The sequence below is a fragment of the Haemaphysalis longicornis genome, unplaced genomic scaffold, assembly GCF_048455015.1.
Source record: "Haemaphysalis longicornis isolate Haplotype H1 unplaced genomic scaffold, Haemaphysalis longicornis Haplotype H1 scaffold_6, whole genome shotgun sequence".
In the NCBI taxonomy this organism is placed as follows: domain Eukaryota; kingdom Metazoa; phylum Arthropoda; class Arachnida; order Ixodida; family Ixodidae; genus Haemaphysalis; species Haemaphysalis longicornis.
Window position 1 is genome coordinate 78,936,351 of NW_027526407.1, and position 14,434 is coordinate 78,950,784.

The 14,434-nt window shown below is 45.6% G+C and overlaps 1 protein-coding gene across 1 annotated transcript; it reads right to left on the reverse strand.

Moving 5' to 3' along the window:
* Positions 1 to 4,796: 4,796 nt before the first annotated feature.
* LOC144143534 (uncharacterized) lies at positions 4,797 to 14,131 on the reverse strand. The gene is made up of 5 exons (XM_077675312.1): positions 13,733 to 14,131; positions 7,217 to 7,273; positions 6,692 to 6,815; positions 6,255 to 6,445; positions 4,797 to 4,977 (listed from the first exon to the last, which is right to left on the reverse strand). Exons 1-4 carry the CDS (start codon positions 14,009 to 14,011, stop codon positions 6,420 to 6,422), a joined length of 486 nt encoding a protein of 161 aa, XP_077531438.1. The 5' UTR covers positions 14,012 to 14,131; the 3' UTR covers positions 4,797 to 4,977; positions 6,255 to 6,419.
* Between the last annotated feature and the right edge of the window lie 303 nt (positions 14,132 to 14,434).

Below are 14,434 nucleotides of genomic sequence, written 5' to 3' on the forward strand. Positions count from 1 at the left end.
GATAACCACTGCGCTACCGGCGGGGCTATTTTTCTCCTCCACTTTCTGGGGTATTTATGTCAATGTAAGTTTTTCCTGTGCTTGGGGGTGGTAGCCAACACTTATTTCTGTCTTATTTGACTGTCTGTCTTTCTTGACTGCCAACCCTTATTTCTGTCTTATTTCAACGAGCCCCTCATTTTTTATTCTGATTCGCTACATGCATAGCGAGGGCCTCGGTTCTGGCAGTCTTATTGCCATAGGGAGCTTAAGAGGGTTCAACGCTGGTCGACCACTCTCGACAAGTCGTAGACACTCGAGTCACGGCCCGGGGGTTAACAAGAAGCTCCCCTTCACCCCGAGAAGTCGGAGTCGCGGTGGCGTGAAGCCGCATCCGCATGTGAGTAGGGGGTTGCCGCTCCTGCGTCGTTGATTTTGTAGCGTAAGCTACGCTGGCTGAGGTTGAGCAGTTTCGCGAGGGCCGTGAAGGGCCGTACTGCGCAAGCGCGAAGAGCACGAGATTGGATTGGCTTGGATTTGGATTGCATTAAATTGGATGGTATTGGAAATCCATTCCCATTGTAGTACGGGTGTGTAGAGAATTGGGTCTCCACATTCGCCAGACTGCGCATTCCAGAGTGACGTCATAGCCGCGGCAGACGCACTGGCGCCGGCGCGTGCCCAGCTGTCGACTCCAGTCTGTCACTGCGCCGGAGCCGCTCGATAGACGTTTCGCGTGGCTCCTGGAGAGCCGTGCTGCTCATGCGGGATCAGCAGTGGCTGGACTGGATTGGATTGGATTGGAAATCGTTTAGCAGTAGTAAGCATGATAATCAGCTAATCCTAGACAACCAGGAAACCTAAGCATAACCAGCTGAACCTTAGCTCACGCTACATATATTCTGGCATAGCCAAGCTAAGCCACTGCTAATTTTTTATCTGTCTCAGTCCAGCCTCCATAATTAGAAAATCGTCAAGCACAAACGCACTCCAGAGTCACGTGATCAGCAGCGCAACCTGACTATTACAAAAGAGGAGTCCTAAACGCTCAATCGATGCCATATTCTTGGCGACCAACGGTGTTTTTTTAAGGGACTACAGCATCGTTGCAATGTTGTCTTGTTTTGTAGCTGATTTCTGTGCAATACTTGTCGCGGACTATATCTTCACTTTTATGCCTGATGGAAACAAGCAGCGAAGAATGTTTTCGCCTGTCTTTATTTCTTCGTTCATTCTTTTTATCTTTATGGTGGTTTTTACTATGTCCTGCTTGAAGTCTACGCCCTTCTCTACTTATGCCCTTTTGGTTTTCGCCAGAACTATGTCTCTAAAATAATCGTGGGCGTCAAACATCATTCACACGAAGCGTACAAGATGTTTTTGAGGGGTAACGGTATGAGATGACTGACGTCATTGCGAGCAAAGCCAATGTAGTTTGGTCAGTCATCTTAGCCCCTCTACGTGTTTAATATGGAGATTTGCTTTCGATATTTGCCGGGCACCATGGTCTCATTTGTGCTGCCGCCGCGTAGCAATATCGATCTGATTTTGGCACGTGTTGCTTTGTTGCGGGGCCTATGTGCATTGTAACATTTGTAATACGTTTGTGCTTATGCGGGAATAGTTATGAAAACTTATTAAGATATTACAAACGGCCTGACTTAGCTTCAGTACCACGCTCTGTTTAATGAAAACAGACGATGTTGTGTGGTGCAAGTCTTTTCGGGCGAGAATTTATTACGAGAAAATATTTATTTATTTATTTATTTATTTATATGCATCAGGGCGCACAAGGGGTCCAACCATGAGGGGCATAATCACTGGAATATAACAAACCGACAACAGGAGGTGAAATACACCAACAGATAAAGCAAACACACATTGCCTCACTTTTTCATATTATCAATTGCACCTACGTACCTGCTAACACATAATATTGAGTTAAAAAGTTGTGCTTCTAGTATAGCATATTTCTGATTGGTATCTGTAAAATCTCGTGCTACACTTCCCCGATGTTGTCTTTTCCTGAGGCGCGTATATCTCAGGTATCAAATTTTGAGAGCAAGAGAAGGCAGGCAGTTCAGTTTCTTAACTCGTTAAATATCTAAAAAGCGAACGAAGCATTCACTTTTGCTAACTACAAAACGAAGCTATCAACGAACCGAGCTGGTTCTTCCAAATGACAAAATTGAAAGTGTCCCTTGGAACAACATTCAAATTGTCCTTTTAACTCTCAGTACATTATTTGCTGCCCGCTTTCGACAGACAGCGCCCTTCCCAAGAGGACTCGCTGATGGCAGCCGTACAAATATAATTATTTCGTATCACATATGTATTACTGGTATAAAAATAAAGCTCCATTGTTCATATCAGGAACGAGAGCGGGGAGAACAAAACGCTAGACAAGACTTGGAAGTGGCATGCGTCGTCGTGCCTCTATTGCAATGTGAACTCGGAGAACTCCAGTAGCAGCCCTATGTGGTGCAAGTTAAGTTTTGTCGTCGCGCAAACTTCCATTACTCAATCGATAAGCATTCCTGCTTATTACGCATGCATTTCAAATGACGGGGAAAAAGGAGGGTAGAAAGAAGCAGACCTTGTGTAACTCTCGTTACTCTTTGGTAGTCTACTCACTAACCATCAGTCGCTCTGAAGTGTAATCAACGACCGCCAGCCAGGGTCGCACGATAAGTCCTACCCTGTTGAATAAAGGTGCAGCGACACCTGGCCGAGGAAGGTTCCGCCTATTAAAGCGAAAGCTTTCTCAGTGGGACCGATAGTGTCCTGCCTGAACATTAATGCATTTCCCCGTAGAGCGGTTGGTCCTTAAAAAAACTCGGATAAGATCTGTGGACACACGGGACGTGCGTCAAAGAACCGGGCTTCCAGTGCGTTGAAACGGTAACTGGAAGATCGCGAAATAGGAAAAGTTCTAGATAAAAAAATACACGCATAGACAATTGAGTACAATAGTAGTATACCTTTACGTCATGAACCACGTATCGGTATACCACGTATCGTTCGTAGATACGTTTACTTATTGCACGTAAAATCGTCGCCATTGTTCACTTTTCGTTTGCGATTTGGGTCTTTGAAGGTTTGACGATCGATTGGACGCACTTTCAGCAAAACGTGGACGCCATTTTAGCTTTCCCGCTTCTCTCAACTTTCTTTAGGAGGGGATGGTAAATAATTTTATAACCGTAGCCGTAAACAACGTCTTATGCGCTCACGCGTGAAAAAAAAAAGGAATTCAAGTAGGAGCACACAATAATACAAATTATCCCCCTAATGAAATTTTGCCAACATTCCCGCGCCACAATATAGAAGGTATTCGAAAACAGAATGAGCAGTTCTTTTTTGCATAATACAGAGCATTGTAATACCAGAATTTCAAATGACTGTTTCGCGAAAACGCATCTTGAGGTAGAAGGGTTTGCTGACGGGCCACTTGGTACATTGTGATACCAAGAAAAACAGCGCAAAAGACAGGACGAAGGTTTAGTTGCCTCTTCTATTTGAATTGCATGCTGTGATTTTTAATTTTTTCTCTGTTCCGTTTTCCACACCATAAACAAGGGGGAAAGAGCCACCATTGTTAGCAAAGTAAAAAAACCGGTAATTATAGCACACCAATGCCAATTTTGATCGTTTCTTGGCGCCATCTTTTTTGGCAGTGGTGTTTTATATGCATATTATATAGTAGCACATTTTTAAATATTCCAACAATCCAGAAAACAGAAGGCGCGAACTTGCTTCAGGTAAAAACAAATTCTCGCGCTACTGCGCTTCACCGAGGGGTGCGGCAAAGCCGCCCACGCAGCAGACACCGAAGGAACGATGGAAACAGTTTGGCAGCTCACTTCAAGACTACTTTATTTACATGCGCACGCACAAGCTGCAACAAATGGGGGAGGGCAAGAGACAGAGAGAAAACATTTTAATGAGCTCAAATGTGAGAGTGGAACCCTAGTCCGGGAATCCATGCGTTGCCCTCGCTGTCTTGGCCCGTGTCACCAGGAGAGTCTGGTCCTCCGGTTGACAGCTCACGCATGGAGGTCAGGATGACTTCAAACGGCCGTGATTGCCGGCCGAACTCCAACACACGCACACATACCACACGCGCTGGTGCCTTTCTCCCCGTGGCGCGTAAAACGGCCGGCAACACAGAATGAAGGCAGGGTGCGTGGACACATACACAGGACGGGAATGAAGCATATGCCGCTGAAGATCTCCGTCCGGAATTTGTCTTCGCTTCTTCGCTTCTCTATCGCCAGGCCAATTGACTGCTCCTCCGATAGCGGCTACAGGTTTGGTAATACGCCGGCTGGTAAACAAAGAATTCTCATCATGCCATCAGCGACCACTGCTGTGCACTCAATAGACCACATGCTAATGCGGGTGGAAAATAAAAATGCACTAAAAATAAACTCGAGGAGGCATCATGTTTCTGTAACTTGTTGCGAGCCGTGTTAAATGTCATGGTGTGGGAAGAAAATGTGTTCCTGATGCTTCTCAATTCACCTTACGCACATGACATGGGAAAGTGGAAGATCCTTACGTTTTAGATGTAGACATTTGTAGTTAGCCCTACTCCTTTACCAGTTTATGCAAAAGTTCCACATCGATTTGTTTTACCTTGAGTGTAGCTGAGGATGCAATGAGTTTTCACCTCTTTCTTACAGCAACTAGCCTTTCTGGTAAATAGTGCGTCCTCTTGGTGATTGTCTGGATTTCGAGACAGCCGGAGAAAACGATAGCCGCAGCGACGAGCACATCGCCAGCTCGTTGTCGCCCAGCAGGAATGGGCCCTGGCGTGTTGCGCCGGAGTATGTTGTTTCTTGACATTTACAGACCACACGCACCATCAATCCGCCCACTGTGAAGATGTTGCCGCAGGGTTTGTGACGGACGTGGCACACAGCAAGCAGCTTCCTCAGGTTGTTTGCAAAGTACAGAAGCTTGCGCTGATCTTTTGGTGTCTCATATGTCTGCTCACTGGAAGATGCAATCAACATGCTTTGTGTCAGAATAAAGTCACCCATATGAGAGCAGCGCTTAAATACTTCAGTTCACCTCAATTAATATTGTGCGAAGTCTTCAACTTTATTTTCTGCATATTCGCTTGTATCTGGTTAATCCTTACAAAGCCTGTCACTTTTGAAACATTGCATTTTCATAAAACACCTTCGCTTCTTTGAGGGCTCTTGGCACAGATATATAATTTTAGTAAGGACAAGGTCTTAATGTTGCCGCGCAAAGTAAAAATTACAATCAGTATTTATAGTTAGCAAGTTATTATGGCATGTATATGTCCCGCGGTTTCTTCCGCTTTAACTTCGTCAGATTCTTTGATCAGCAAAATATGCCTTCTTAACATGACCATGCGGACAGCAGATCCTTTATTTCACAGTACCAGCCTCCGATAACTCACTCAACTCAATTTTAGACCCAAAGAGCAATATTTATCGTAAAAAAACATCTCGAGTAGTATGTCGAGGGAGACGGAATCCTGTCTGCCCATGAGGCTACCTTTGAAACAAAATGAGACGATGGCCAGTATAAAAAATTGAACGTGTTGTTCTGAATTCCAGCATGGGCTTCTTGCTTACAGTCCAAGCGTCGCTCCCAGTCCTTACAGTGAACAAGGATTGTGAAAAAGGCCTTTGTGCTGCAGACCAAAAAGACAAAAACAGTTTTACGGGTCTGCTGGGCTTCCCTTTTTTTCAAATTCATATCAGAAATATAAGCCAAACTTCAAATTTCTCACACCACAATGTCAGCATTGACATCATTGTTGAGGTCCCAAATACAGGGTAATCGGCGTTGCGACCCCACAGTGGAATTAAGCAGTGCGATCGAAAAGAACCAAAAGCCGCACCACAATCGCAATGTCAAATGTTTTTATAGATAGCTTTTTTCGGTAGCCAGCAACGCTTACATAGCAACTACAACCGCTCAGGTGCAAGCAGTGCAATAAAGCGGCTGGCTCATTTCTACGCTTTCATCTTTTTTTTATTACATACATTATTATTTGAAGTTTGCGCTAAAATACACCTTGTTATTAGACCTGACATTACAATGTTTGAAATGAAGCAAATTTGGCCGTTGTCTTTGTTGTTCCTTTAAGAATTATTACTAGTGTTATTACTAGTGCTATCGAAAACAAGTGTGCACAAAAGAAGGAGTAGGGATTGATAATGGCACAACTGACGAAGCTCAGTGCAGGCGTTAGGCGAAACGTGGCGTTGGTATATGCTGCAGCCGCTGCTCACCGAGCCAATTGTTGCGTCGTCCGTTACGGTGGGCCCTGATTCTGAAAACTGCTCCACAGCAAGTTCCATTCCACCAGGGGGTCCACCCTCGTTCAGGCTAGAAGTCTGGGCGTTTTGGTGAGGCAGCAGCATCCAGTGCTCTCACTGGTGTTCCTCCAGAAAAGTTCAGCATTTGACGGTCTGTGTCCCCACTGCACCAAGGTACACCCGTGCTGCCGTTGGTTAATTCGAATTATTGCAGTGCAAATACATGTAAAGGTATTTTTCTTTTGTGGCCTTTTTCAATTAGAATTTTTTGCCATGTTGAAGCACTCTGTATAACAGCAGTAATAATTAATGTTCCACTCAATTTCTGCCTGCAGAAAGGTGTGCAAATTGTTGAATAATGCTGGCATATTCTTTAGCTATGTGATGAATGCAAGAAGAGATATGCTTACCGCTGTTCCTGGTTGACTGTCTCTGGTCAGTCTGCGTCGAAGCTGCCCATTGAAAGGCCGCTGTTTGTGTAGCTGCTGGGCGTCGTGCTAGGTGGCAGTGGCAGGTACAATGGCACGCTTGAGTCTGCAAAGCAAGTCATTAATTGTATTCTTAGTGCTGAGCTGGAAGCTAGTGATAGTGATAGCAGTGATAATTTGTGTTACGTGCTAGGTTCCAAGTACAATGGCACGCTTGAGTCTGCAAAGCAAGTCATTAATTGTATTCTTGGTACTGAGGTGGCAGCTAGTGATAGTGATAGCAGTGATAATTTGTGTTACTGAGCCAGTAGCTACTGCTCACTGGCCAAGTATGAGTTAGCGGCTGGTTTGGGAGTGTGCTGCCTAGAACGAAACATGTCCTATTAGCAAGGCTAGTTACAGATTGTCTAGCCGCACCAGCTAAATGTGCAAGACGCACTTCCATTACGTGGCTAGGAACCAAATTCTTTATTTTACACTTTTCATGCTTATGCATGAATAACTCACGGAAGAGATGGATTCTTCAGAGGTGATGCTGGATACAGCCGAAGGCACAGTGTCTGGCTGCAACAAGAAGGTTTGGGACAGGATAAGCCACAGCCGTATTTTGCTCGGGAACACATTGTGATATTATAGGTTACGTTCTGCATAACAAATCACGAGTTGGCTGTTCAAATTTACCTGATTGTTATGCGCGATTAGCTGCCAACTCATATTCAGAGTCTAGATTTTAGAGTGATGTTGCTTCTTCGCCATGTGCCTAGTCACGTGGAAATCATAATTGACCATTGAAGTTTTATCTAGATCACTTAAGGGAGCTAGAACTGAACGTTCTTGAAGGGAAATGTAAGGGATTTGGCTTCAAAGCTACAATGACATGGCGTACAATGAAGATATATACAATACTCTAACGGAAAAAAATAAGAGGCTGTGCAAAGAGATATTATTGAGCGTCAGAGAGTGTGGAGGTGGTGTAAACATTGGGTGACACGGGAGAAGCAAGCAAAGGTATTTTTGCTATCCCCAAGTCAATAATAAGGTGATTGACTCACTGAGGCTCTCCTCATCATGCCCAAGGAAATAGCAGCAGATCTAGATACTTAAACATTTCTCTGTTGAATTGCTTGTGCGGTAATTTGACTTGGGGCAAGCATACGCATATCTGCGGATGTGCATGTCGTAAGGCCATGCTTAAAGTTTGATAACAGCGCTACGACGGGACAAAAAAAAGACGAGACGAGAATGGGCGCAGAGCACCCAGTCTCGTCTCGCCTTTTTTTTTGTCCCGTCTTAGCGATGTTATAAAACTTTAAGTACGTACAAACAAACCTGCATTACCACCATTTTTCAGTGAGGGTATGCATCCATTGATTTTTGGTTTAATAATTTGTTAGTTCCTTCGCCCGGTGTACGTTTTTCTTTCCATCAATTTTATTGTGTTTGTCTGTAACTCAGGTAACCTCACTCTTTTTATTTACACCTTCATGACACGCATGTTTTATTACCTAGCATTCCTTACCCAGTACCCTTACTGCCCCCCTGCGTGGATTGTTAAAGGGACCCTGCAACACTTGTCATCGACTACTAGTAATGTATTTTGGGATAAAGTCTATTGTCCCAGAAATCTCCTCCCGCAAGAATTATGAAAATCTGTTCACAATTAACGAAACTACGCGCGATGAGAAATCGCGCATAATCGTTCCCTCTCAACTCGACCGAGCACAACGCGACGAAAGCTGCGCGCTCTCTCCCGGAGAGGGGGGCGGCTCGCGGCGTTCTCTTCGGCAGCCTTCGATATATCACATGCCGGGTAGTTTTCTCCTTTTCTCCGCAACGCGGAGGGGCCTATTTCCGGTCTGGTGCCACAAAAAAAGCAGGCATCGGTGCCTGCTCGCAAGTGCGCGCTCGGGCTGGTAGGGCGTTTTTGAAGCAATAAACGTTTGTAGTCGAGTGGTCCCGTTGAAAGGGAAGTATTGAGCTCATTACTCAAACTCCGCGCGCACTCAAAACACAAAAGAAACGGCAAAACTGTGCCTACAGGTTCAGGCATAGAAGAGGTTCGTACACAGCGATGACGACGACGGAAATGGGAGAATCTAGCCGCGAAGTTGACCAGTGACAGCCGATCGGGCAGCCATAGCCTATGTGACGTGCCTTAGGCCATGCCAGGGGTTGCATAATGAGGACAACTGAAGATAGAGCGGTTGGTTTTTCCGCGTCTTTCACATCGATTTGCGCGCTTACCGCTTCACGTGCACGTGTAATATTTGTATCAGGTATTCCTGGCAGTGTAATCTAAACGTCGTGCAGGTTTACTTGCACTGCTCAAAGAGTGTTGCAGGGTCCCTTTAATGACTTGGATTTGAACAAGCATTGTTATCAAACATTGTTATGATTGGCGGAACCAACACATTCAATGGTTACAACAGTAAACATGGTGATAAATGGTAGAACGTAATTTTAAAAATCGAAAAGAAACAAAAAATAAAAAGAAATCGTACAAAAGTGAACTAACGAAATAAAAATTATGCATCTTATAGGCAGCTCCCGAAAACGCAGGAAGAAATAAAAAAAAATCCGGAAATGAACGGCTGAAACATGAATAAAAAATTGCCAGAATGAACCAAACGTATAACGCCCTGCGTTTGCACAAGAATGCATAATTGGTGGAAGTAACACCTACGATCGTTATAATAGCGAAAGTGAAGATAACTGTTGAATGGAATTGTGAAAATCTAAAAAGTACACGAACTAGAAAAATACAACGTTACAGTGAGCAGCACAAATGAAAAATATAAATTTTATACAGCACGCAAAAACAAAACAACAAGGTAGCCCGTAGAATAACGACAGAAACACGAATAAGAATATTGTGAAAACAGAGAAACCGTGCACTAACCCTCTAATCTACACAAATACATTATAAGCGAGGTAAAGCCAGTAAATACAATATTACTGCAAAAGAGAAGCAAAAGAAAACTTCAAAATGATAAAACAACCCTGCTGATAACGAAATCAGGTAATAAAAAATCACAACGAAGACTTCTCTCCATTTTTCCGTCCACGTTTTACTTCGTTTACGACAAATTTCAAACATCATCTTACACCAAGCACTCTCACATAGAAATTGCGCTACTTCCTTATGCTGAAGAATTCCTGAAGCAAACACCAGTTCTAAGTAATTCACTATCAAGCTTGAAATATTGCTCGGAAAAATTGAGATATTCGATTGCCTGAAAGGTTAGCTGGTAAATTCCAGTGAGTCCTTGTACCTTGCCGGCTGACCTAGAACCACCCATTACTGCTTGACAAACGAAGTTCCTTACCTAAACTTGCATATTTTTAGCTTTTTGGAGACGATAGTCAACCGTTGTCGCTTTCGCGCAAACGAATAAAATTTGTTATGCGGTTTTCACTTCTCGAAATGTCCGCATTTTTTTCCGCGAAGGTAATCAAAAAGTACTCCCTAGCATCGTTTTGCCGAAAATGGCGACACCTGTGGCTCCTTTTCAAACACTCACTTTGATGCGGCGACAGTTCGGGCTAATTTCGGCGATTTCCCGGCGACACTTCCTTCTGAAGTTCATACTTAATCACAGCGCGAAGGACCGGACAGACAGACAGATTAACCACTGGACACTGGACAGCGCCTGTCCAGTGGTTAATCTTTCTGTCTGTCCCGTCCTTCGCGCTGTGATTAAGTATGAACACGTACCAACTCGCCCAACTTGCAACTCTCCTACATTTCATTCCTTCTGAAGACCTGGCAACCCTGACCCTAAAGTAAATAAAACGGCAGGAAGCCTTAACAAGTACCGATGGCAATCGTTGCAGTCGTTTTTTACGACGTCATTCGGGCTCGATCTTCGCGCAGCATTCATGCTGAGCAAACTTAGCTGGAAACAGCTAGCTGGTTCTGCGCACATGTATGACGCTAGAGTGTTGGCATAAGCGTGAGCAGAGTCCTGCATGAATGGGGATCAGTTATTATTCGTGATCTCCACCCCCCCCCCCCCCCCCCCACCCACACAATCTGACCCTTTCCAGAAATAACCCGCCGCGGTGGCTCAGTGGCTAAGGCGTTGCGCTGCTTAGCACGAGGTCGCGGGTTCGATTCCCGGCCGCGGCGGCCGCTTTTCTGATGGAGGCGAAAAGCAAAAACGCCCGTGTGTACGAGATTTCGGCGCACGATAAAGATCCCCAGGTGGTCAGAATTAATCCGGAGCCCTCCACTACGGCGCGCCTCATCGCCTGCGTTGCGTCGGCGCGTTAAAACCCCACAATCAAATCCTTTCCAGAATTACCTGACCATTTTATCCCCTACCAAGGTAAAACTTCTGTAAAGTGGCTCATTTACTGTTGTGACACCCTGCACCACGAAATCTGCATTCCGCGCGTTCGTCTAGAGGCAAGTATCCATCCCTGCGAATCCCCGCATGTTCGGCCTGTGAGATTCCCCGCAACAACAAAAAAACGCAATCTGATGTCTATAGTGTTAAAATGTAAACTTTTCGCGTCCCTCAAAAGTTCGCCAATTTTTTTTAGATCACGGAATTCGCGCAAAATTCGGTGCGGGCAAAAAAAAAAAAGGCCGCTGAGAGAAAAGTGAATTTTCAATCAAATACCACAGAGCATAGCAACGTGTTCAGACTTTGAAGACGGTTGTACGTTTGGTATAAACATACCAAAGACAGTCCTGCAGCTCTCTTAAATTGCCAGCAGAAAATGTAAAGCCAGGGGCCGTTAACTGACGTAAACTAGATCTGTATCTCTGTTGTATAAAAAAAGGTACACATGGTGCCCCGTCTTTAGTAGTCAGCGAAGGGGGAGAGGGGGCACAGCCTCCTTGCCTTGTTTCTCCCCCCAGGTGCATGCTATAAGTGTTAGGTCAGTTTTAGCAATGTTGTGAACATGTGTGGAACTTAGGTACAGACCTGCGTACAATAGAAAAGGGTGATTATATGCATCCTGGCGACTGTTTACTTGAGACCGTAAATAAAATATGTCGTATATCGTGCGCCTAAATAAAAAAAAAACGAAAAGTTGAACAGTGAAAACATGCATGCCAGAAACGTCGCCTCATTTCATAGGTCAAGGAAAATTAGAGTGTGTTAAAACCTATGCCAACACGGGGCGCGCCATACTTTGTTTTTGTGCCGATACTAACTGCCGCAACCGTCACTTCGCACACCAACCGAGTCCTGGGGCCCTATTCTCGACTGCACAAATTGCCGGCAATTCAGGCAATTTTCCGGAAGTCTTTTCCGATTGGCTTTCAATTTTGGTCACGTGCTTCCGGTTGACAAAGCGGTTGTGTGTGCTGTCGTCATTTTGACGTTTCATGTCGTCTGCGGACACCAGTTCTAAAGTTTGCCTTATTTCTCGTTACTAAAGGCGCATAATTCTTGGCCGGCAATGAAAAACCAGACTAAATGCAGCGGACATGGCGACGTAAGCGTGTCTTTGCTATTCAACAATAATACTGCTTGTAATACACACCCCCTCGGTGATTGGCTGAGAAGGCGTGACGTAATTTAAACAGTTGGCGGGAACGATTACGTCATGCATTGGCAACTTCAGCCTGCGTAAAAGTGACGTAATGCTACGTAACCGCTTGAAAATGGCGGCTGTTTTTGTCGCAAAATACAAGCAAAATAGGGCGCAATATTGCCCCGGCTTACGGCGCCGCGAAATGTGTGGCAATTTGCAGCAGGCGCAGTTTCGCATGCGCGCGGTTTAAAGCATGTTTCCTACCGAAACAAATTATAGTTTCAACTGCTTCCAAGTCAGCGATCATGGAACATACAAATAACATGCAGTATTTTGCTTTTATGTTTGGAAATAAAATACAAATTATTTGTTTGTCGTAACCGCAACATAAGAGGGCAGTACAAGCCTCTCCATGACAAAGAGAACCCAATGCTGGGCATTTGTCCATACTTGTCCTAGTAAGCTGTTGGGTCACATGATCGAACTCAAGAGAAAAATAACAATGAAAAGTGACTATTTGGTTCGTTACAGGGCTGATTGCAGTCGAGCTTGACGAATGAGTGAATCGGCGACATCGGTGCGCTCCGCGGTTATCAGGCGCAGCGCTTCGCTGCTCTTATGTGTCATAGAAGCGATGGTCGCGGCCGTCTTTTTCTGTGATCACGCCACAAACTTGTAACATAGCAGCAGACGATGGCGTGGCGGTGGTGGCGGCAGGGAAGGTGATAACGCAACAAAGCTTGCATTGAAGCAGAGAGCCTAGCTATGTTAATAAATGCGATTGAAATAAATAAATAGATACGGTAAAAAAATTGTGTGATGTTCTTTAGCTCGACATCCGCCTTTCGCTCGCTTTTGGATCAACGTTACTCGATCGACTTGTGGTGTTGGCGCCAAATTTGACCTCCAGAAATGTGTTTTTCTTGTCAGCCTCAGCTACCGTCTTAATTTTTATAGTACATGCCGAGTGTTTATATATTTCTTGCACAATATTTAATACCTTGGTAGCGATCTTTATGAGTGACTCGTCAAATTACACTGCATGTCGTCATAGCTATAGGTGCAGCACGTCACTGATTGCTTACGTCGTGCTTACGCAAAAAAACATGGGCGAAATGCCGGCAATTTGTGCAGTCGAGAATAGGGCCCCTGATAATGACTCGACCGACGCGGAAGCACTGCGCGAATTTGCGTAACGAATTTCTGGCGGCCTTACTGTCACGTACGACGTGGGCATGAAGCGGGCGTGAACTATGAGCACAGCAATTCACAGTTACAGGAGCGCTTTCAGTCAGGCCTGCCGAAACGCCGATGAGAAATTAAAAAAAAGAACGTGGAAAACGATCAGTTCCCGCTGCGCCGGAAAACAGAACGAATGGGTTATTCCCAGCGCGGCAAAAATAAATGCACTTTGTTTTACAAACTCGCCACGAGATGGCAGAACAAACGCGCGTGCGTATAGCAACTTCAGGAGTATGTGCACGCGCGTGCGTTTAGTGTCGGTCTACCGAAAAAAAAGCCGGTTGCGTTCACCTGCATGGTAGGAAGGTGCAACGTCGGCACCGCATTCCGCTTCAAAAGCACTCTGCTCACAAATCCCACAGATTTCAACAACTCCGGGCTTCTCTGGTAGGCGTCGGCTGCAAAGTGCCGTCCACACACATGCACGCACTTTCTCTTGTCGGACACCGAAAGCCCCATGCGCCGCAACCACGACTTCCGGAGCTCGCCGTCTGCTGGTACCCGATGGTGAACTTCGGTATCCCCTTCCCTGGCTTTGCAGCCGACGACTGCACAGCGGCGTAGAGGCATTGAGAAATTATGTCCACAGCCGCGGTAAGTGCCTTGTGGTTTTGAAGTCAACGACGGGGCCGCGTTACCGGAGGCGTGCGGAATTCAGACTGAGGCGCAACGAGGAGGGGGAGAAGTGACGGGGAGAAGGGAACTTGCCTTGCACACGCTGCCGTCCCCCGCAGATGTTGGCTGGTTGCTAGGGGCGACACGCGAAGAACACGTGATGACGACAGGCCTGGGTTGGGAACGCCTTATCAGCCGCGACGAACGGCGCCGGGCAAAAACTGGCGCCTCTCAAGCCGGAAGCGTTCGTCAGACGTCTCTCCCGGCGGCGAGTGCGAAAGAAAGAATCGTCGCTCAATAAATCGTTTTGCCTCCTCTCGTCTGCTCTGCTTCGTGACGCACTTGGGGCAGCCATGACGCACTTGTGTTGGCATGGCG